The sequence below is a fragment of the Cuculus canorus genome, chromosome 4 (genome assembly GCF_017976375.1).
Source record: "Cuculus canorus isolate bCucCan1 chromosome 4, bCucCan1.pri, whole genome shotgun sequence".
Taxonomy (NCBI): Eukaryota; Metazoa; Chordata; class Aves; order Cuculiformes; family Cuculidae; genus Cuculus; species Cuculus canorus.
In genome coordinates this window covers 29,732,875-29,754,391 of record NC_071404.1, presented here as the reverse complement: position 1 = coordinate 29,754,391, position 21,517 = coordinate 29,732,875, and the positions used below count along the sequence as shown (strand labels likewise).

General features: G+C 40.6%; 1 protein-coding gene across 1 annotated transcript in view; it reads right to left on the bottom strand.

The window, feature by feature from the left end:
• Positions 1-1,745: 1,745 nt before the first annotated feature.
• The window catches only part of PDGFRA (platelet derived growth factor receptor alpha), a 34,509-nt gene continuing 14,737 nt past the window's right edge, over positions 1,746-21,517 (bottom strand). The window contains exons 7-23 of the mRNA XM_009569848.2: positions 21,269-21,458; positions 20,645-20,760; positions 20,063-20,189; positions 18,963-19,156; positions 18,411-18,505; positions 18,168-18,300; positions 14,151-14,255; positions 13,340-13,450; positions 12,910-13,063; positions 11,628-11,794; positions 10,398-10,513; positions 9,742-9,864; positions 9,045-9,156; positions 7,168-7,267; positions 6,941-7,046; positions 6,024-6,259; positions 1,746-5,068 (exon numbers count right to left, since the gene is read on the bottom strand). Coding sequence (XP_009568143.2) covers positions 4,921-5,068; positions 6,024-6,259; positions 6,941-7,046; positions 7,168-7,267; positions 9,045-9,156; positions 9,742-9,864; positions 10,398-10,513; positions 11,628-11,794; positions 12,910-13,063; positions 13,340-13,450; positions 14,151-14,255; positions 18,168-18,300; positions 18,411-18,505; positions 18,963-19,156; positions 20,063-20,189; positions 20,645-20,760; positions 21,269-21,458 — 2,333 coding nt within the window. The 3' untranslated portion in view covers positions 1,746-4,920. The remainder of the gene's footprint in view (positions 5,069-6,023; positions 6,260-6,940; positions 7,047-7,167; positions 7,268-9,044; positions 9,157-9,741; positions 9,865-10,397; positions 10,514-11,627; positions 11,795-12,909; positions 13,064-13,339; positions 13,451-14,150; positions 14,256-18,167; positions 18,301-18,410; positions 18,506-18,962; positions 19,157-20,062; positions 20,190-20,644; positions 20,761-21,268; positions 21,459-21,517) is intronic.

Below are 21,517 nucleotides of genomic sequence, written 5' to 3'. Positions count from 1 at the left end.
TCAAAGGTCTGATTACCCGCATAAACTGAAGGCTCCTGCATAGGCCTCAGTGTGGAAAGCCATTCCCTACCTTTCCCTTCCCAACTTGGCCAGGAGCCCATCTCTCTCTGCTCTTCTGGGCACACTGCCACTCTCCCCGCAAGTCCTCTCTCCCAGCCTCTACTGGATGCCAGTGTGCTCCCTTGGTACTTTTCCAGCCAGATAGTTGCAGAGGCCTTGAGACAGGGAGCAAGACAACGAGTCTCTCACCAGACACCCAGACTGTGGTTGTCAGAAGTGTGAGGAGTTAGGCTTTTGTGCAAAAATGGGTCTACTTCAGCAAGAGGGTGAGACACTCACAATCCATGCTCCCCAGCATGGGCATACATGCTCACACATACACGCAACCATACCCTACACACAGGAGATTGCATCCCTGCTCTGCAAAGGGGAAGAGGAAGATGGAGAACTAAATCTGAGCTCTGTATCCAGCTGTAAGCTCTTGTACAGAGAGGGATTTTGGTACCACTGATCTTTACCATGTACAGCAAGAATTTTTTCATCAGTCTTAAGGTCTTACACATTAAGAACTTACAGAAGAGAAAGTGCATGGCTGAGCAGGACAGATGTAAGGACACAAGCTCTGCCACAACTCTTTCCGGAACCCCTGAGGTGTTAGGAAGTGTTGCATGTCTACACAGTGCTGTGGGGCTATCTGGCTTTGCTCTTTGGCAAAGACACAAAGGAGAAGGAACATGCTCTAACTCTTATCTAAGGCCCAGGCTGATGCACTCTATTTAAAGTGAGGAGGGGTTTTGCTTTGTGAGGAAGTGGTGAAGGAGAGGGAACTATTAGACAGTGAGTTCATCTCCAGGCATGTTTTTACAGCATTGATCACTGCATGCAGGCTGCTAACCCGCATGTTCCCGAGGCTTTTCCCATGGCCAGGCTTGCCTAGCTCCTGCTGCAAACCAGGACAGGCTCCAGTGCAGGAAGTACAGCTGACAACTTTAACTCTGTTTTCAGGCTGATATCTTGCAGTTCCTCCCAAATTCACCTTCAGATAGATCTACTGTATAAACTTGATTACCGTGGGAGCACAGATCCATAGGACAAAATCTAGTCTGGTTTAGAAACACGAAGAATTTGTAGCCATAGCCAGAGGACAAACTATGTCCTACTAAAGGTGGGGACCTCTAATCCTCAATAATCATCAAGACCTTTAGGCTAAAGACTGAAACAAGGCACTTTTAGTACCTTGTTGAAAGCAACCCTTTTATTGTACTCCTGTGCTAGAAAGAACAAAGAATGCAGGCATGAGGCACAAAATGTACATTATTTGCATCCCTTGTCCCTTCTTTCCTAGATATGTACAGACCAGCAAGCATTGAACCTCCCAGCACACATAGTGCTAAGGCCAAGAAGTTTCATCTTGTGCAGGGAGCTTGGTGCCCACCTAGACAAATGACCAGGCAGCAGTTGCTGGAGCACCACACTACCATGTTTTTAGGGACAACACAGCTCTCTACAGATATCCCTTGCTATCCAGGTCATTTGCAGCAGGCACTTCCTCACTGTGCCCACTGAGAAGGCTCAGAAACCTGCTTCTCATCACTACTTGATGGCTTTGCAGAGCATTCAATTTACCAAAAAGATTTTTTTGTGGGAAAGAAAACCCAAGTAAGACTGATTCTTTGTAACCATCTTTCAATAAGCAAGTATAGACCCCTCACATTTCCTTAAATTATATATCATTTATTGAAATATAGAGATCTTAATTTACAGGATTTTTTCAAAGACAAAATATCAACTGGGGCATTTTTGAAACACATTTTATGCCTAGCATCACTCAGGCCAGTTTGACCTTCTTCAAATATTTCACAACAGCCACCATTTTGGAAACATTTCCTTTTTTATTATTCTAAAATATAAATTTTGGACATTCAAAGTGCAACAGTTAACGTGCCTGTGGAATATATCACAGTAAAAAAAATATAAACAAAGGCAGTGATATAGCTGTCATAAATGTTTTGGCAGTATTCTAAAAGTCTATATAAAAATACTTATATACATATTGATGTATAACATCATCATATCTCACGTCCTTCATCATGTAATAGGACCATTTTGTACAAGTTGCAGACCACACTGTAAGGAATTGGTTGGCCAATCCAAATCAAAAGCTGTGTTTCGTAGGCTAATGCTGATTGTCACTATAAAATTACTGTAGTGAAAGGTTTGGGAATGTCTCTTCCAGTGGCTTCTCAAAAATTAAGCCATAAAAGAAAAAGTCTGTAATACTGATACTATTGAGAAACTAAACAAATCATCCTCTCACATTTCTCCTTCTCTAGTAAAATCTCCTCTCTTCCTCTGCTTCTCATTCCAGTTTTCAGGCCATCTTATCTGATTCCAAGCCTGCAGTGAGCTGGGTTTGGATAGACCCCTGCTGTGGATGCAGTTCATCTGCATATTAGTCATGACAGGATGGAGAATCAACATTACCACGCATTGGAAAGTGAGCCAGCTCTGGTTCACGTCCACCATTTGGGTCAAGTCCAGAGATGCACTGCGGGATACAGAATGAAACCAAAGAGGGGAAAGAGAGACCACATGAAACTGTCCTTAGATTCCAGTAACTGGTATAATAAAACATGCTGGGGCTGATTTTCAAACCCTGAAGAACACTAGGCCATGTGCAAAAATGCAGGTGAAATTACTTGCCCAATTTAAATACATACTTGCAATGACTACACATGCAAAATAAGGCATGTGTGGTCTCAAGTGGCCATTCAGATATCTGGGATATCCAACAGACAATTTATGTTTCCTCAGTTTATAGTTCAAAGCTGGAGGGAGACTTTACATCATCACATTTGTCCTGGCTATTTCAAGAGTCTATTTTTCACAGTTGTTCCCGTACAGAGCTCAGTGACATCGAGCTTGATCTTGATCTGTTGACTGCAAGAAATGAAGGATGTGCCAGCACTCATGGCTCCTTCTGATTGTCAGCCTCCATCAGGTTTAAAAATGTAAGTGACTCCATGCAGGTCCAGTTTCACATCTGCAGTATGCTTGTACATTGCCTCAGCCAGGTGACATTTTGACACCCAAACACAGAATTATTTGCCTGTAACACTGACAACATCACATTTGCTTTCATTTGATCCACAACTACCCACAACAAATGAATTCAAGGGACTTGTGTAGCTTCAGGGCCATTTCAATTTAAATCGTAGTTTAATGTGGCAGTGTGTTCTGTGGGTCACTGGTGGTCCAAACCTCACACCTCCTAGGAAAAGTACTGCAACACAGGGATGAGTTTGCACTGTGTTGGCGTTGGTTGTGTTGTATCAGAGGCTGAGCATGCCCCATAAGGCGCTTATCACACTAAATTAAGGTCAAATTTGAAAGCTGATCACCAGAAAGCATGAGGCCCTTCACAGTGATGTAATTTTTTCACATGTAAGTAAGTCTTCCAAAGCATCATATCTCAATAACACATTTTACAGTGATAGCAGTAATCATAAAACTTTCTTCAGTTAAGCGGTGTCAAAAAATAACTATTGCAGGCTGAAAGCAGGTTCATTTTCATGCACCTTCTTCTGAAAAACACCATTTGTCACTACAGTCTGCAAAGATAATAGTCAGAGTTTTCTGTTTCTGTTTAAACCTGAAAACTAAGACAAGAATATTTGCAGCAGAATTATTTCTTCGTATTTAATCTGAAGTTCCTGCTGGGAGAGATGTCTTTGTTCCTTGAGCAGTTCAAATACCAAATTGATTCTTCACAGCTAACCCCAGGAAAAGATTTCTTTTGAGTACCCATGAAACACTAGTAACGGGATGTTGCAGGTGGTTTATCATAACCTTCCATTCTTGAGGATCTTGGAAATCTGGCATAAATTATTTATTTTTAAATTCAATTTTTATACCTCACTTAATCAGAGAACAATAATTGCTTCTAGTATATCTGATTAGGAAAACCACTCAGCTCATTACAGAATAATAAATCTTGAATTTTTCTTTGTGTTAGATTTAGCTAGCCAGAGCAGTTACCATCCTGTGAACAGCCAAATAAAATAATTGTTTCATAAAAATTTTTAAGTCGTAAATTTTATCCTTGTACTTAAAAAAGCTTCTTGAGACTGTGCTTTTACTGAAGGACAATGAATTATAAAATATACAATTAGTGTTACTGAAAACAGTAGTAGTATTACCTTGAAGACCGCTATCTTCTATAGTTAATAAAGACTTACTAGGTTCCTAACACCTATTATTGACTGGTTTTTAATTATTATTATTAATATTATTATTATTATCGTTCCTCTTTACTTGCATTAATGGTAAAAATTAACATGTTTTGTAGTACCGGTCAGTTCCTTGTGGTTTTAGACCTTTATTGGTCCAGAAGTGGTTTAAGCGTGTTCTTCAATTCACATGATAGTTCAACAGCAGCTGACATTGAGATTGAGGGAGGAAGTACACAAAATTCATGAACAATCTCCTCTAAATTCCATGGCATGTATTCAATGTGCACCTCAAAAGATCCTTGAGTAGGCAGTTATTTACATAATTACAATGGTGAAGTATTGCTGCAGTGGAAATTTGATCCATTAAAGTCACATGAATGCCCTTGAAACACAAAACTGGTCTGTTTGTGGCCTTTTCCTTCATCCTCCTACCAGTTCAAATGGCAAACAACACTGAGATGCTACTGAAGTACTGCAAGAAGCAACACTAAAAAAATCCATCTTCAACATGTCTCTTTCATTCATAATCAGGCTGATTCCTCTGCCCATTGCTGAGAGTTTCTCTGTACAAATCCACCTTCTCTTCTCGGCCTTGACATTGCAATAAAGTGGTTTTCTCTGTGGAGCAGAAGTCTGTAGGTGACACGGCAAGCTTCCCCGTGTGCAGAGCTGGAAGGTGTCTGTGGGGTTACAGGAAGCTGTCCTCCACCAGGTCTGAAGAGTCGACCCCAATGTCATCCATCATGTCAATGTCCTCAATGGTCTCATCCTCTCTCTTGATGAAAGTAGAGCTACTGGAACCAGTTTCAATGGCACTTTCTTCAGATGTCTGGGAACTAGAAGAGACAAACATCTCAGAGATAAAATACGCAGTGAATGTGGCTGAGTAAGTACTCCAGTCTTTAGCAGAACTGAACACTGTCTCCTCACATGTTTTCTGACCCACAGAGCCATCTTAGGTGGCTCTAACCCCTTATTTCTTAGGACATGAAACATTTTGTGATTCAAGAGCAATGAACCACCTTGGAATTCAGAGGAGTGGGTTGTTCATATGTTCCTCCAAGGACTTTCTGCCAGAGACTCATTAAGAAATACTTTTATGACACTGATGTGACCATAGGTCACTTAGGTAAATCTAGGGAGGTCATGTGAAAATAAGATAACAATAATAGACAATAAGACAATAATAACAGAGAGAGATAATAAATCTTAATCTGTATATTATTAATTAAGTGCTGAATTAAATCCCTGCCATTCACAGTAAGGATTACACAGTGTTGTGCTGTTGTGGAATCAGTCACACAAATTTACAAGGGAGAGTAAAAAGTCCTGGATACCCTGCTGTCAATGCAAATAATACCATGGAAGAGATTAAAAACAATATCTCCCAAATTCTGGAGCTGGTCTTATACAGAAAAATCAAACCCTTCAGATCTCATATGCATCTCCAAGACATTGGGCTGAAAGGGCAAGATGTGTTGTAAAATGTACCCATGGAACCACCAGACAGCCACTGTGATTTGGCCAAGCTAGCAAGGGAGTCCCAGTGACACACAGGAGCACCCTACCAGCAGTTCCCTTCCCCTGGCAGTCGCAAAAGAGGCCAAATTAGTTTTTTTCATTGAAAACACTGTGGTCAGTCATACTACCATATTTACATGGGACTTCCCTAATAAGTAGTTTGAATAGAGCTAAAGAAACCATTTGCAGGGTAGGATAACAAAAAGTGTTAATGCACTTTGCCAAACATGACCGTGACTATGAGCTACATGATCTGTAAACCGCACCTACCTGTGTCTGTTTCTTTTGCCAAGCTCATCTTCAGAAACAGGGTCAATGTCAGGCAGGGGGATGATATATCCACTGTCAGCACTCAGCCTCTGCTCATCAAATCCGCTCTCCCTGTCCTTTAGTTTGTCTTCATTCTTGTAGGTAACACCAATGTAAGCATTGTCACAGTCCCCTCTGATGCGTGTGACAGCTGGGTGATCACTTTTCAGAAAGTCCAGGTGAATCTTCTCGTAGCTCTGAAAATATTAATTTCAAACCTCTCATTAGATGCTTTTCACTAAGGCTGCCTTTCTTCAGATGGGTAGCTGTGATTCATTAACCCAGTAAATATTCTGCCCTATGAGCCAGCAACACTGAATAGAGAAGCCCAGCGTCATCAAACGATTTGAAGCGATAAGCAGCATGCAAGTTTTAGAATGTGCAAGAGTGAGTGTGGCAGCACAGAGCAAACATAGATATGAAAGAGAGGGAAGTGAGTGAAGGCAAGTGGGAAAAACATGAGGCAGGCAAAGCTTGTCCAGAGCTATCAGAAATATGAGGGAGAAACTTGCTAGTGTCAGAGTCCAAAGAGGGAGATAAGGAGATAATACAAATGGGTCAAGTAGCCCCTTTTCTGGAATTTTTTCACAGCCTAGAAAATCCTATGAAACTATACAAAACTCATTATCCAGTAGAAAAATTGAGTTGGTAGAATTTCATTAGAAACTGAGAGTTCTGCTTCCCAGCTAGTACTGCAGAACTGCTTCTCTCAGTAAGCTTGCATGCAGAAACCAAATATGCAAAGTCCCTGTCCAAATCACATAATTCAAGTAGATTAGGATGTGCCAGTTCAGTGCTCATGGCTCTGATGGCTGTAACAACACTTACAATTGGCTCTAAAACAGACTATGGGAAACATAGAATTCCAAAGAACAAACCTTTTTGTACTCTCCAGGCAACAAACTCTCCACAATTTCACTCAAATGGTAAAAAGAAGGTCTTTTCTCTGGTTCACTGTTCCAGCACTTCACCATGATCTCATACCTGCAGAAAAGATGGAAACCGATTTAACCAACTGGTAAAGGAAATTGAGTAACCAAACAGAAACTAAAGCCAAAATTGTCCAGAGACTGGCCAGGTGCGGAAAAGCCAAATGCACACGTACACTTCATTGGTAGCATGATCGGGTTTGGCCATTCGGTATCCACTCTTGATCTTATTGTAGAAAGTAGAATCAACCATCATACCAGGATATGGGGTGCCACCTGCAGATAAAAGAGAAGGAAAAATACTGCTCTGTACTTGACTATTCATGCAGAGTTCCCAAATATTGTCTCACTGTTCATGTCAAGAAGTATTAGTGCTGTAATTTGACATGCTATCAAAATTAATCTTTTCTATCCAGTGTTCAACATCAGAACTATTGTCTTGACCACATTAACGGTGGTGTGAAATGTTGTCTAGGAATTATTGAAGTAAGTACTACTTAGAAAAAAAAATCCTTCTACAGTATTTATAGAATATATTGAGTGGGCACAGAGGTTAGATGATAACTGGATCAGGTCATCAGCCTGCATTTGGCAGATCTGAGGTCATGGCTCTACTCTGCCACTGACTTTCCATGCAACCTTAGGCAAGTCACTTGCTCTGTCTGGTTTTATTGCCCTTGGCATCTGCACAACATCTGAGAATGATGTGGCTGGAGTTACTTGCCTTATCCCACCTGTAAAGGCAAAGCCTTGGAGTAAGCCAGTACCCTCCACACCCAGGTCTTCCCTCCTGAGCTGGCTTTAGATGACAGCTTACATGTCCGGTGCGTGGATTGTCAAAAAGTTTGGACTCAGCTGACACAGTTAAGTGATATTTGGGGCCACAGCATATAGATGTCACTGATGTGTAAAAACATTCCTCAAGCTGACATCAGTGTTGCACCAAGCTGTGAAAGCTGACTTTCTTAATAAACACCACTGAGTGTATGTTTTCGTTTCTGAGAAACATCATCTTTCTCAGGTGAAGGAAGCATATTGTAATATCTACACCAGAAACCTCAACCCTTTCAAAATCAAGATTTTTGCCTAAAATTTGGCTTCAGAACCTTCCTTACAGATAAGGCAGTGAAGCACAGGCTTAGCTATGCCCCAGTTCCTGAGCTAGCTAACAGCACTTCTATGCCTCCCAGGGATGATGGTGGATGGATATTTACAGGATCCTATGATGCCCAGAGATTACTGTAACCAATACCGTAAATAGTGGTACAACTGCTGTTTTCCGAGAAGTAGTTATACGACAACTTTTTCTAGAAATTAATATTAGGGTTGGGGTTGCTCTGGGGCAGTAGTAGATACCATACGGGCATGATTAATTCTGCTCAGCGTAAATCTGAGCAATGCATGCTTATTGAAGCAGACCAGCCACACACTCAGGAAGCTAATTAATCAGGCTGAGGAAAGAGCCAGGCTGTTTCCAGCTGGGAACTGTACATTGTCTGTAACTGCTATACATTGTCATAACCACTTTATGCAGCCATAAACCAACTGTGTGAACAGTGCTGACCTGGAAATGAGAAATCGGCATCCCAGAACACTAACATTTGTTTTCATTCTGTAATGGGACTAAGAAGGGATTTTTTGAAATGTATATGAAGACATTATTTTAAACCAGCCACCAGGCTGAGCTGCAGCTCCAAGTACCCCATTGCACCGGGGAAGCATGTTCGTGCTCATTAGTCAGAAACTGCTCCTTGGGCCAGCACACCAATACTTTTTCAGAAAGCATTTCCAAAAGATTTTCACTCAGTGCTTTCAGTTTTCTAGCAAAAAAAAAAAAAAAAAAGTATTTTGGGAAAAAAATTCTAAGGAAAACTTTAGGAGAGTATGGACATTTTACTTCACACCTAGTGCTGAGATCTGAAACCACTTGTAGAAGAATAACAGTTGATTTCACACATGTATTTTTACTGTAGAATTTGAAATACATTACATAGAACAGCTTGAACTGGAAAAGCTTAATCAATACACATGAGAAGGTGTTCATAGTACATACCAAGAGAAAATATTTCCCACAGCAGAATGCCATAAGACCAGACATCACTTAATGTTGTGTACAGATTGTCAAAAATGCTTTCAGGTGCCATCCATTTTACTGGGAGGAAAGTCTGTAGCAAGAGAAAGGAAGCCCCCACCCCCCCAATTAGTCATTAAAGAAATGTTTGCCATTACAACTGCTGTTTGATAGCCAGGATTAACTTCTCTCTAACAACAAAAGTTCTTTTAACCTGGCTAGTGCTTATTTTTAATTCCACATATCACAGAGATACAGCGATTATAAGGAATGCTACTATTCGCTCCCCACAAAAACAAATTAATTTTCTTACTAGCAAATGGCCAGCCTGACTGAAGGTATGATATAAAAGCTGGCACTACCAGTCTGGGTCTGACCAATGTATCGCTACTCTACATATCACAGTGACAGTACCTTACTAATTTATCCAGTTGCAAAATTTGCTAGTTAAAACATAAGCCTGTGAGATGCTAAGTGTGGCCAAGTATTCTGCAGCTTTAAAGCAGAAATAGGAAAGTTACAAGGATTAATGAACTGAAGAAAAATGATTCTCAGAAACATTCATCCCAATGACCAATTAGTGTAACCAACACTGACTGACAAGAACATTAAACAGCATTTAAGACTGACACTTCTCATTTCAGTTAAAGCTGAACTTGAGAGATTAAGAAGTACATACGCTGCCCTTGGAGACATAATTGGAATCATGCATGATGTCTCTAGCCAGTCCAAAGTCACAGATCTTCACGATTTTTCCTTGAGCCAGGAGGACATTTCGAGCTGCCAAGTCACGGTGCACACACTATATGGAGAGAAATTAAGTTGTTCAAGGACTTGCTAATTCCACAAGGGCCATTTCCTTTTCAAAAATCCCTGATAAAGATCTGGTTGACTTTCTGAGCACACTCTTAACAAGGCAGGGAGGCACCAGTCCCTGGAACCAGTGAGGGTTCACGCAGACATACTGCAGTGGGGAGAAGAAAAAAGTCATACCACCCTCTCCCCTTCTGCCTATTGTGTACTAATGACATCTATGCTTCTAACTGTGCTGGCCTGTGGCAGTATGGACCCTCCATCTGGACCCTGCCTAGATCTACCACCATCTCTAGCATATTGCCTTCATGAATGTCACAGGCTGCAATGAGAGAACGGGACTGCTGCTTTGATTTTTCCAGCCATGGAGATCTCAGTTACCAGTTAGGTCAGAAAGCCATCTACAGCCCCCAAAGGGGTATTATGCTGTGCCCCGTTCTCAGAATCTAAATTCAAACCCATAGATGGAGATGAAATTGTTTCTACATTTTCTTATATTTTATTTTTTTTTTATTTACTTACATTTTTAGAAGCCAAGAATTCCATTCCCCGCGCAACCTGGTATGTGAAGCTCAGCAAGTCCAGTAGGCTCAGGCCCTCCGAACTGTCATCTGAAAGAAGGTTTTTTACTTCTAATTCTATTGAAAAAGAGAGAAAAATGTATTTTTGCTGTGGAGTGTGAAAGCAACATCCATTTCCCTCTACCTATTATGATTCTGAACTGATGACTTTATAATAGAGTACTGGTCTGAACCAGTGTTTTCATAATAACTAATCATTTTTAGTGTCTGCACCAGTCACTGACACACACTGCATTCTTAAAAACATTCAGTATTATATATAGGGTTTGATTTTTCTCTTGTCTATTTTTTCCCCAGAGAACTGCAGAAAAAGTGAAGTTAAAAAGGCCCACTGTAGTGTTTTACAGGTTATTTATAATACCCGCTGTGTGGTACAAAAACTTTTATTTAGAGGTAGTGCCTTCACTAGGTTCTTGTGTGTGTAAGTACAGTCTTATCTGTTCACTTTTGCTGAACACTGTTCTGTTTCCCAGCAAGTATTCACTGGGACTAATCCAATCCCAGCAAAAAGGGTCAGAAATTCTATGGCAACAGTTCTTATTTTTTTATGAAACTCATCAGCAAAAATATAGTAAAAATTCAGTGACTGATTTATCTCAACTCTCCTAGAGCACAATATGAGTACGTTAATCTACCATGTAAATCTGGGACTAGATATAATTCTGCTTCTGAGGCCTACAGGCTATTTTTAAAGCAAGGCATGTCTAGTTTCTGAGAATAGGGCCAAGGAATGGGATTTGTTCATTTTCTTCATTACATAATCCAGGAAAGTATTTGGGTGTGTTCCGCTTGACAAGTGTCAGCTAATGTGAAATGTAAGTGGAAACAGAGCAATATAAAATTATTAAAATTGTTGTTTATTGCTATTGCTCAAAAACTTGCAAACTACAAGGCTGATAAAATCACTGCCTCCAAAGAGCGCCTACAGCCCCGCTGCACAGCACAGCTACTCCGCACTTCAGCAGGGAAGCAAATACACGTTGGGACCCCTTCTGCTCCAGGAGCACACGCTCATCCTCAGAGCAGAATGAAGAACTTGTAGCTTATACTGATACACTTGCAGAACACAGCTGAGTAGTTTATGTCCATACAGAGGGTCAAAATAAGATATGTAACTATGCAAGAATTAAGTGTACTAATGATGTATACAGGAGGGACAATTCTACTTTACCTGATATAGATTTCTTCTTATAGGAAGCCGGACGATCATACACAGATCTCTGAATATCAGAGTATTTAGAGCCCTCCTTCCTTTCCAGCATAGGCACATACTGAGTTGTATCGGCTTGTTTCATGTCCATGTATTCTCCAGTGTTTTCAAATGATAATATCACATAACTAAAATTGGAAAGAAAACACAGATGTATGAGCTAGTATTGTCCAAGCGGCTCCCCCGCTACAGCAGCCTGCAGAACTAGCAGTTCTGTTATGGTGTATTATTGTATTGCTGTGAAGTATAAGAGCTGTCTTCTTAATATAGAATACATAAAGATCGTGTATAGTAACACAACCAGATATTATTGCAGTAGTATGTGTTACCATGTATCACTGTAATCAAACGCAAGTTCTTCAAACTCACCCCTTTGTCAATAGTCAAGCATATAAACATATATTGTCTGACTTCCAAAAATCCCACTGAATCCAACTATTGCTGCCTAGGGCTTCTAGTCCAAGGTATTCCAAATAATAGATGTAATTTGTTCACAGACAGTTTGCAACAAATCCAGTCCTGCTGAGCAAACTCATGCTCATGTTAATAGTCTTGGGTCTACTCAGCAACTGAGTCAGTTGATCTATTTGCCTGAATGATTTTTTTGAAGGAATATCCATTCACCTTCTAAATTCCGGCTAATTTTATGACATTGCTTTATTGATGAATATATGATGACAAGCTTCCTCCACCATCATCTGGAAAAAGCTGAGATTAACCATTGAGAAACTATTGAGACTTGTTAAGTCATTGGTAGATAAAGGAGAGTACCTGCAAGGTTGCAAGGTTGTTTGAAGCAACTCTGCAAGGTTGTTTGAAGGGAAGAAGTTTTAGACAGTGGAAATTCCCCAAACAGGGATACAATGAAATCAGGTAATTGTGTTTTACTTTTAAAATTTGGGTAAGTAGAAGCAAAATGATATTTTTAATGAACAGAGAGACACTGAGCTCTGCTTTATTAATAGAAATGTTCTTTGGGACCCGGGGATGTCTGTGGAGAACCCATGGTGGTCCTGGGACTGCAGGTATCTCTACACAGGGGCAAGATGGATCTAGGACACATGTCAGGAAGACCAAAAAAAAAGTGCTGAAACCTTCCCAGATCTATGAAAACTGATAAATAGAAGTCTAATGAGAAGAATTAAGGAAGGCTCTAGACGGATGAATGGGAGGAATGGAGTAAGGTTTAGTAAAGATTTTTTTTTAAGTTGCAGGTCATGGGGCTTTTTTCCTTTTTCCCCACCTTCTTGTGCTTTCATCAGCTGGGTTCATCCCAAAGATATCCAAATCTTTCTTTGGCTTCTCTGGGTGTCGACTTAGGAAATTATCCCTGTTCTTATGCAGATAGTTCACCAAATCACCATAAAAGCAGTATTCGGTGATGATGTAAATAGGACCTGAATGAAATAAAGCAAAACAATGCACTAATGCGTGGAATAGTAAAAATAAATACTAAAAAAATAGTAGAAAATATAGTATAAAACATTAAAACTATTGTGGTTTAACAGATTTTTATTTACTACGACTGTAACTATTACCAAATATCGAGTAGGTCTCTGAATTTTTTTATATGTTTATATTTCTTGTTAAGTTCTTTACTTTGAAGTTATGTGATTGTTAAATACCAAATGATAGCTCCACAGCAACCATCCATTCTTGTCAGCCAAACTCACCTGATTTTGTACAAGCTCCAAGCAGATTCACAATATTGAGGTGGGGCCCAAGATGTGTCATTATCTTCAGTTCAGACATGAGTGCCTGTTTTTCACTGGATCTAGCTGTAGCTGTTAAAAAAAATACACCAGCTACTCAATGAGAGCAATCAACTTTTTCACGATAACAAATTATTTCTCCTTGCTTGCCTCATTAGAGCATTGCTACAATGGTCTTTTGAAGAAGGCTCTTTCCTTTACTTGATAAGGGGCCTTCTTAAGACTTGGAGAGGAGTCACAAATCACTAATAAAAGGCTCATTTGTTGCAGCTCAGTAGCTGACCCAGTCTGTTTGTCCCTGTCCAGGGGTAGGTTGAATTGCCCAAGTGGCACAAAGGCACCTTACAACATGTTGGTTTCAACATAAAAAAGCTCCTGACTCTTCCTCCAGAATCACTGTATCAGGTTCTTAGTTCTCATGAAAGAGGAAGTCTCCAGTGAACTTAAGATTCTCCCAGAAGCCCTGTCTTTCTCTTTTGTTGTACTGCTTTCACTTGTTCACAAACATTTGTAGTTATTTTATCTTTCCTGAATTATTGTGGCTGCTATAGTCCGTACAGCTAAAACCAAACTTTGGATGTTTTCAGCAGCCTGGATACTTCCAGTCCTGAAATGCCATGAAGCAATCTAAAGTATAATTTTAAGTATCAGTCATACCGCAGTTCATTTCCAACTTCAGATATGGAGAATCTATTTATACACAACCAATGCTTAAATAACCCTGTGGGAACATGCCTTACCTAGCTTGGGAAACGGAACCACAACAACTTACGTTTTAGCATCTTCACAGCTACTTTCATCACTGGTTGAGAGCGACTCAATCCGTACGCAGTCCCTTCAACTACTTTTCCAAATGCACCAGAACCAAGGATTCGACCTGAAGATAACAAAGAGCATTATGTTTCAGAAAGTAACAGCAATTCACCTAATTTCCTTCTGCCATTCCTCTGTAGGTTCCAATTTTTCTGCAGAAAGAGCACACTCAGTTGGACCACCAGCAGTATTATTATTACTGTTGTTGTTAAGCAGAAAAGGCAAATACACTTTAAAGAAATGTCATAATTTAGTACAATTCTTAAAACACGGAAGAAAATATCAGGAGCACATCAGAGCTTTTAGGAAAGGGACTCCAAGGAACAACTCTACTCATTCAAATTTTAATTCCACTCCGCCCTGCCACCCTCTGCTTATCCTTTCTAAATACCTATTCTCCTATGATTAAGTTAACCTCTCTACCTCAGTCGGTACCTGACCACAATACACTTGTGTCCTTCACTTGAAAATCTGAATTGAACTCCTTAGCTGTAGTTTCAGGCTGTTATATCAATGCTGAATACATGGAGTAGTGTTATAGACTGAAACACATCAGCAACACATTTAGAAATAGACAGGCAGGACCATCAGTGATCCGCAAGCAGCCGAAATACATGTTGACCACATATGAGGGGAAGTTTCTCTGAAGTTTAATGTACAAACGTGCTTCATAGGCTTGAATAAATTTCATTGCATATTTCCAAGTACTATAAGTAAATGGAAATGGTTAATGTTTATACACCCTTTACTCTTCCAACAAATCAATTTAGACAAAAATTTTGGATAATCATACCCTACATCCTGATACAATAGAGTATGCAGAAAAATTGTGTACAGATTGAGTGAGATTTTTAGAGAAATATGAACTGTACAAAAGTGCTCAAAATACTGTGTTCCATAGGATCCAAATTAAAAGCAAGTTCATTAAGGCAAAACTTATTCAGTGAACCAACGCATATATGAGCTGCACATGCCAGAATATCTTCATATTCCTGATAAGATCTGTATTTTATTTTATGTTACTTTTTAACTCCCGGCACAGGAAGAATAAGCAGTGAATTTAACTATGAAGATATATGACATTTTGTTTTAGATGCTTGTTTGTAGTTTGAACTTCCCATCTTTTTTTCTGAAGATGTTACCGGCCATGCAATGCTGTATGTTTCTGCCATTCTCTAGCTACAGCCTCCACTTTTATTGTATACACACTTCTAAAAGAAAATGTCCAGCCAAATATTGTCTGCATCATTAACAAGCACAAGACACAGTTAAAGTATGCTTACTTGATTTACCACTGAAGAACCTCTCCAAGACTATGATAGCATAGTTTGTCATGCACACAAAAACTAAGTGATTTCTTTTCAAGATTCCTGTCTCCAAAAGTCATTCTTCCCAGTCAGGATGTGAGAAAGCTTCCCACTAAATTTCAGACTAATTCAAACAACCTGAGTCTGAAATTTCGCTCCTGAAACTTTTCAGACCTAATGTCTGGGAACCACATGGCAGGATGCAGCCCTTCAGAATGTGATGGTATTTGCTGATGCTCCTTGATCTTCTTGTCTCCACAAGCCAATTTCTCCCCAAGCCACATTGTTGGCTGAGTACAAGGCGCACATCTCCCTCTCTATCACTTCTGCTGCTCCAGGGTGCATTTGGAGAGGGTGAGAGCGCTTCCGGAGTGGCGGAGAGCAATTGCTGCCATTTCCCCTTTTCACCCCTCTCCACAGACATAGCCCAAGCCCCATGTGTTTTACACTTGAAATTTGGAGCCAGGTGGGAGCTGACTGCTTAAAAGCTGGAGGCATCTATAATGCCATCACATTCTTGATGTCAAGGGCTTCAGTGGAGCCCAAAAGTATAGTGTGTGTTTACTTTTCTAGGTATAAAGTCGCCATAGTGATCTGCCCACCAGAGGAACAGCACCGCTTCTCTGCCACAGACGGACTGCGCAGACACAGCAGCAGTTCAAGGCTTCTCAGACTAATGGAGGAACAGTGCTTGGGGGTGAGAGCTATTTTAGCCTCTCTTACCCATCCATGGATTTTATCTACTGAGTCTGTCAGAGAGGTGAGGTTTTTCTGCCTGGAGGGACACAAATACAAAGATGAAGTCTGCGAATTTGTTCCAGATAAAACCATCTGAACTGGATGCTTCTTTGGTGAAAATTGGACTGGGATGATCAGCCTACCCCAAATTAAACCATAACGCTCTTAGTCTGCATCAAAAGCCAAACAAGCGACAAACTTTATAATCTACATCCAATTTCTAGGCTCATTTCCAGGCTCATGAGAAATTAGGTACCACATCACAAAAAAGCTGTGTAACTTGAATCTTAAATTGTCTTTTGCAAATAAGGGTGAATCCTATTCTGCATCAAACCAACATTTCATTTTATTAAGGCCACTAGGATATTCTTATTCTGCTAAGTGTCTCCCAGTTCTGCATTGGCTGCTGAGTGCTGTAAACAGCAGTGCATTACATGCATTCTGGAGGGATGATAGCAAAGGGAAATTGGCAGTGTAACCCAAGTTTATCAACTGAAGCTCCATCCAGACAATGTTCAGAGTTGCATTTAATGCAGCACTGCAATCTAGGTACTACTAGCTAGAAACACAAATAAATGCTAGCTGGCTTACATGGCTAGGATGGGAAGTGGTCATCTGGCTGAGTCAAAATTGGTTTGCATCCTGCTTCAGAGCCTCCCTGAGCTAAAGGTGTAATTGCTTTGCTATTATGTCCCATTTCAATAAAAGAAAACCCGCACAAACCAGAATTATCAACCCCAGAAGCAAAAGAGGTCCCCACCAGCAAGCGTCTCATGTGGCAAAACTGCCAGCAGATAAATGATAACTATGTCAAGAATGTCTGTGCAATCCAATTCACTAAAAGGACATGTAGCATTAGTTTTTAAAGCACTGACTATCCTGTATATACTTGTAAACAGGAAGACCGGTGCTCGTGAGTCAGAGGGAGACAAAGTCACAGTGGTGGTCTGTTAACAACTCAGATCTGACAAATCCTATTTAAGCTCATAATTAAAGTCAGGGTTGTAATAAAATAATTCCATTAAATATCGACACTCCTCTGGTTTTAAATTAGCAACATGAATTTAATTAAGGGATATCATTCCTGAACCAGAAATTTTTTTGCTGCTTCTTTCAAGAATTAACATCAATTCTTTCTTTCTGATAGAGAAGGAGAGCTACACCAGGGGAGTATGTTTCTTAAAATATATCAAACAAAAAACATGTTTCATCTTCTTCCCCTGTGTTTTGTGATACAACTTGGTTCACAGAAACCTCCAAGAGAGGGAAGCCTTATTTATTTAAAGGACTATCTGGATAAAACATTAAAATTTTCTACAACCATTACACTTTGAATTGACATAAATGACAGATTAGGCCAGTTTTAAAGAAGGAACTGCAACTGAATTCTGTATGAACTCAAATGCAGGAATAACAAAGCAAGAAAGCATAAGTGGAAGGAAGAAGGACAGTGTCCACAAAAGTAACTTACACACTTACTTAGCACTGATACGTTCACAGACCGGATTAATAATTTAAAAAATATTTTTAATAAAACTATATGACTGCTTACAGATTTCCCTTGGCCTCTGCACATGAGTATGTTTATGTCTTGCAAATAAGAAATGCTGATGCACTTCTTGTGTGTGCTTTAGCAGAAGTGAGCGTTGAAGTGGGCATTTAATGCTGGGAGAGGCCACCTAAGCCATATGGAGGTGGGCATTGCACATGGTACATCTGGAGGAGAGCTGTAACAGAGGCATGGGAGACACTAACACAAGGAGCTTAAGGCTGACACCACTGTAGGAGCGGACAATGAGGAAGAAGAACTGAGGAGAATAGACAGGTACAGAGACACTCATGAATTTACATCACAAATTCCAGTAGCAGAAACCGCAAAGTTGTCCTGAATTGCCAGGAAGGATGAGATTAGTCCCTCAGAGGAAACTTACCCAGCACTAATCCATCTCGAGGAAACTCCCATCTGGAGTCATAAGGCAGTTGCATTGGGTCCACATAGATGTATTCATGGCCATCGGGGCTGATAGACTCAATGACTCTCCATCTTATCTCATACCTTGGCTTCTGCAAAGCACATTGAATACAAAACCAGCCATTAGTCCCCTACCTGACTTCAGAGCAGATCAAAGCCCAGCAGGCCTCAGCATCCAAACTGAAAAATTTTTCTACCTTACCTGTTTCCATATGATGACCAGGACAATCAGTGAAATTATCACAATGACTAGCAGCACTAAGACTGCAGCGGCCACTGTTAGTTCTGATCGCAAGGCTGTGGAGTAAAAAGACAGACCACATTTTCCTGCTGAGCCACAAGGAACATGACACACACGTAAGACACCCACCTCCCCTACCATCACAGTTCCCATGTCCTGCAGATGTAGCAGGAGCAGTTCCTAAGGCTGGTGACTGTAAAGTCTTTCCAAGTGCAGATCTGCTCTGCCTTCCTGCTTCAAAAGCAAATGCAGAGATTTTCTAGAACATCTCATAGCCACTGGCCATAAAATGATAAAGTGAATCATGGAATCACATAATAAACAAAAAACAGATGCACCTTAAAGACTTGTAGAATAACTCATCCTCAGATGTTCCAGAGTGGAAAAAAAATCCATTTTCATTTACTTTTATCTTCAACAATTCATATTTTTATCTATTATACTAAACAGGGTTGTGTTACAGAGTGGTCAAGCTAGCTGCTGTAATTCCACAGCAGGACAAAACAAACTCACTTGGAGCCACAAGCTTCAGTTCCCGAGTAACAGCACCAAGGTCATTCCTTGCCACACATCTCACAGCCAGGGTTTCCTCTACCTTCTGGAAGGTCACCTGGCTTTCCAGCATATTTTTCTCATCCAGGTGGGCTTCCATGTGTATATCAGAGACATTGTTAGTCAAAAGAGTCCATGAGGTGTCATTGCTGCACCTGCAGAGAAGAATGATCCTTTTAAAGACCAGAAGTGCTTAAGACCACCTCTATGAGAAGCCTATATCTTTCTTCCTTCAGAATAATTTGCCTTCTGTTCCTCCTTACTGCTGCTGCTTTGAGAACCTGACAATGCAGCCCATCAGGTCTGGTACACATGGATCCTGGTGTCACTATGTATCCCACAGAGTATAGTACTGGATGGATCTCTAAATCTTCCTGAATCCTTAGCGCTGTACAAGGCTCCCTGGGGCAGAACTAGGAGGGCAACTGTCCCACCAGGCAGTAAGAGGTTTTAGCAAATAAGAACAGAACGCAGCTGGGAGGTACCTAGGGATCCTAGCCTTCTTCCATGCATGGTCTCCCTCACCCTGGTGGATAACCTCTCAGGGAAAAAAGCAGCCTCCCAGTAGCCACGGAAAGAGCCAGTCTAGAACTAGTAAAAATGGAAGTAATTACTCCACGTGTCTAAAATACATTGGAGGTGAAAATTATAATTAGGGGGGAAATAATTAGAAGTGAAAATTTAGAGGCATGCAAGAGTGTTAATGAGGTGGGGTGAGATATCTGTGAAATGATAAGAACTCCCTGAATGGAAGGACAACTGCTTCTTGAGATCCTTACTCAAATTGGGACTGAGAAATCTGCTGAGTTCACTTATTGAACACAAAGCTTATATGAGAGAAACCTCCTGAATTGATGCACTGTGTCTTCTGCTACAGAACATGATAGCGTGGGCACTGACAACCTCTCTTGAAATACAAGCAACATGCCTCTAAAATGAAAAAAATAGCTAGAGCTTACTGGCCCTTGATGAGGAAAAGGTTGTACAGTAACCCATAATGTTAATCTCATCAAGGACACAAGAAGTCATATTTTGGACAAGAAAGCACCAACTCCTCTTACTTTTTAATGTCCTTGCAAACCAGCCACTCAACTTCAGGAAGCGGGGTCCCCTCTGCCAAGCACCTCACTGTCTGCCCACCTGCAGAGCCATGGTGATCATCCATGAGGTCTAAGATCAGGGCTGGAACTGGAAAGGAGTCAAGATTTTGTTAAAATGTTTGTCAAGGTCTACAAATTAAAACAGCCCAAACTTTCAAATAAAGCAGGACAGGTGTTGTCTGGCCAACAGCTTAACAACAGCTAGAGACCTAGACTCCTGCAGGAGGTCATCGTCTCCTGTAGGACAGAGCTGATCCTAGTCTAGATCCATGAAAAGGAAGTGCTGTGGTTATGCCACGTCCTCATGCCATATGAAATGAGCTGTCATCCCTGCTGTCAGCTGGAATAATTTAGGCAGGAGGATAAAGTTTCTTTTTGGCTCAAGGCCAGCGCAGAAGTGAAAGCCAGGATCTGGGTAGGAGAGCTCCAAAGACTCGGCATGCACACAACCCTCCAGACACCCTGGTTCACGACATATTCCAGGCAATCTGATGTGTAAGTAGATCTAGTCTTTGCTTTGTGCAAGGCTTTGGGGATCCTTACCTTGTATTAGCAAGGAGAAGGTGTATCTTTTAATCTCATCTTCATTTTCAGCAACCAAAGTGTAGTATCCACTGTCTTCTTCCTTGGCCCGGATCAATTTTAATATACTCTGAAACCTGCAGAAATGAGAGGTTTTGTTTAAAGCAGGCATAAAAAAAAATCACTTTTGTGCAACATGTAATCTGGGTATGTGGAGATTATAATGTAGTGACATTCAGCATTTCTAGCATGCCTTTAACTGAAGTCATTACTCAAGCAGTAAATAACTACCAACATACAACTGAGAAACAAGTGGACATAGTTATATTCTACAGGGATCTGACAAACCCCCTGATATTACTGGAAACAGCTAGAAATTATTGGTGTGGAGATATGTTAGAGGGATTGAAGAGGCTCAGTGCTCAGAAACCAAGATCTCTATGGTTTGGAGAGGTTGATGTTATGAAAGCAGTAAGAAGAGGTAGATTAGGCATTGCCCTTTAGAGTAGAAAACAAAATTATTTTTAAATGCCACTGAGGAAGAAGAACAAACTGAGGAGAAGAGAGTGCAGCAACAGTGCCCACGTTTCTGGGGAAGAAACTCAAGTCAACATGGCAAAGTATGGGTCAGAAGAATATTTTTACCTTGTTTCCTGGACTCTGTTAGAACTAGTAACAATTTCAGTAAGATTTTCAATCAGAGTCACATTATCCTTCAACCAGTACATTTTTGGTGCTGGGTATGCCTGCACATTGACAACAAAGTTTTTGTCTTCATGTAAATTGACAGCTTCCAGAGGGCTAAACTGAGGCTCCAAGTGTACAAAGCCTTTGTCTGTAAATGAAAAAGTCTTGCGTAAACAACACTGTGCAGCATTTTTCAAGAATGGTCTT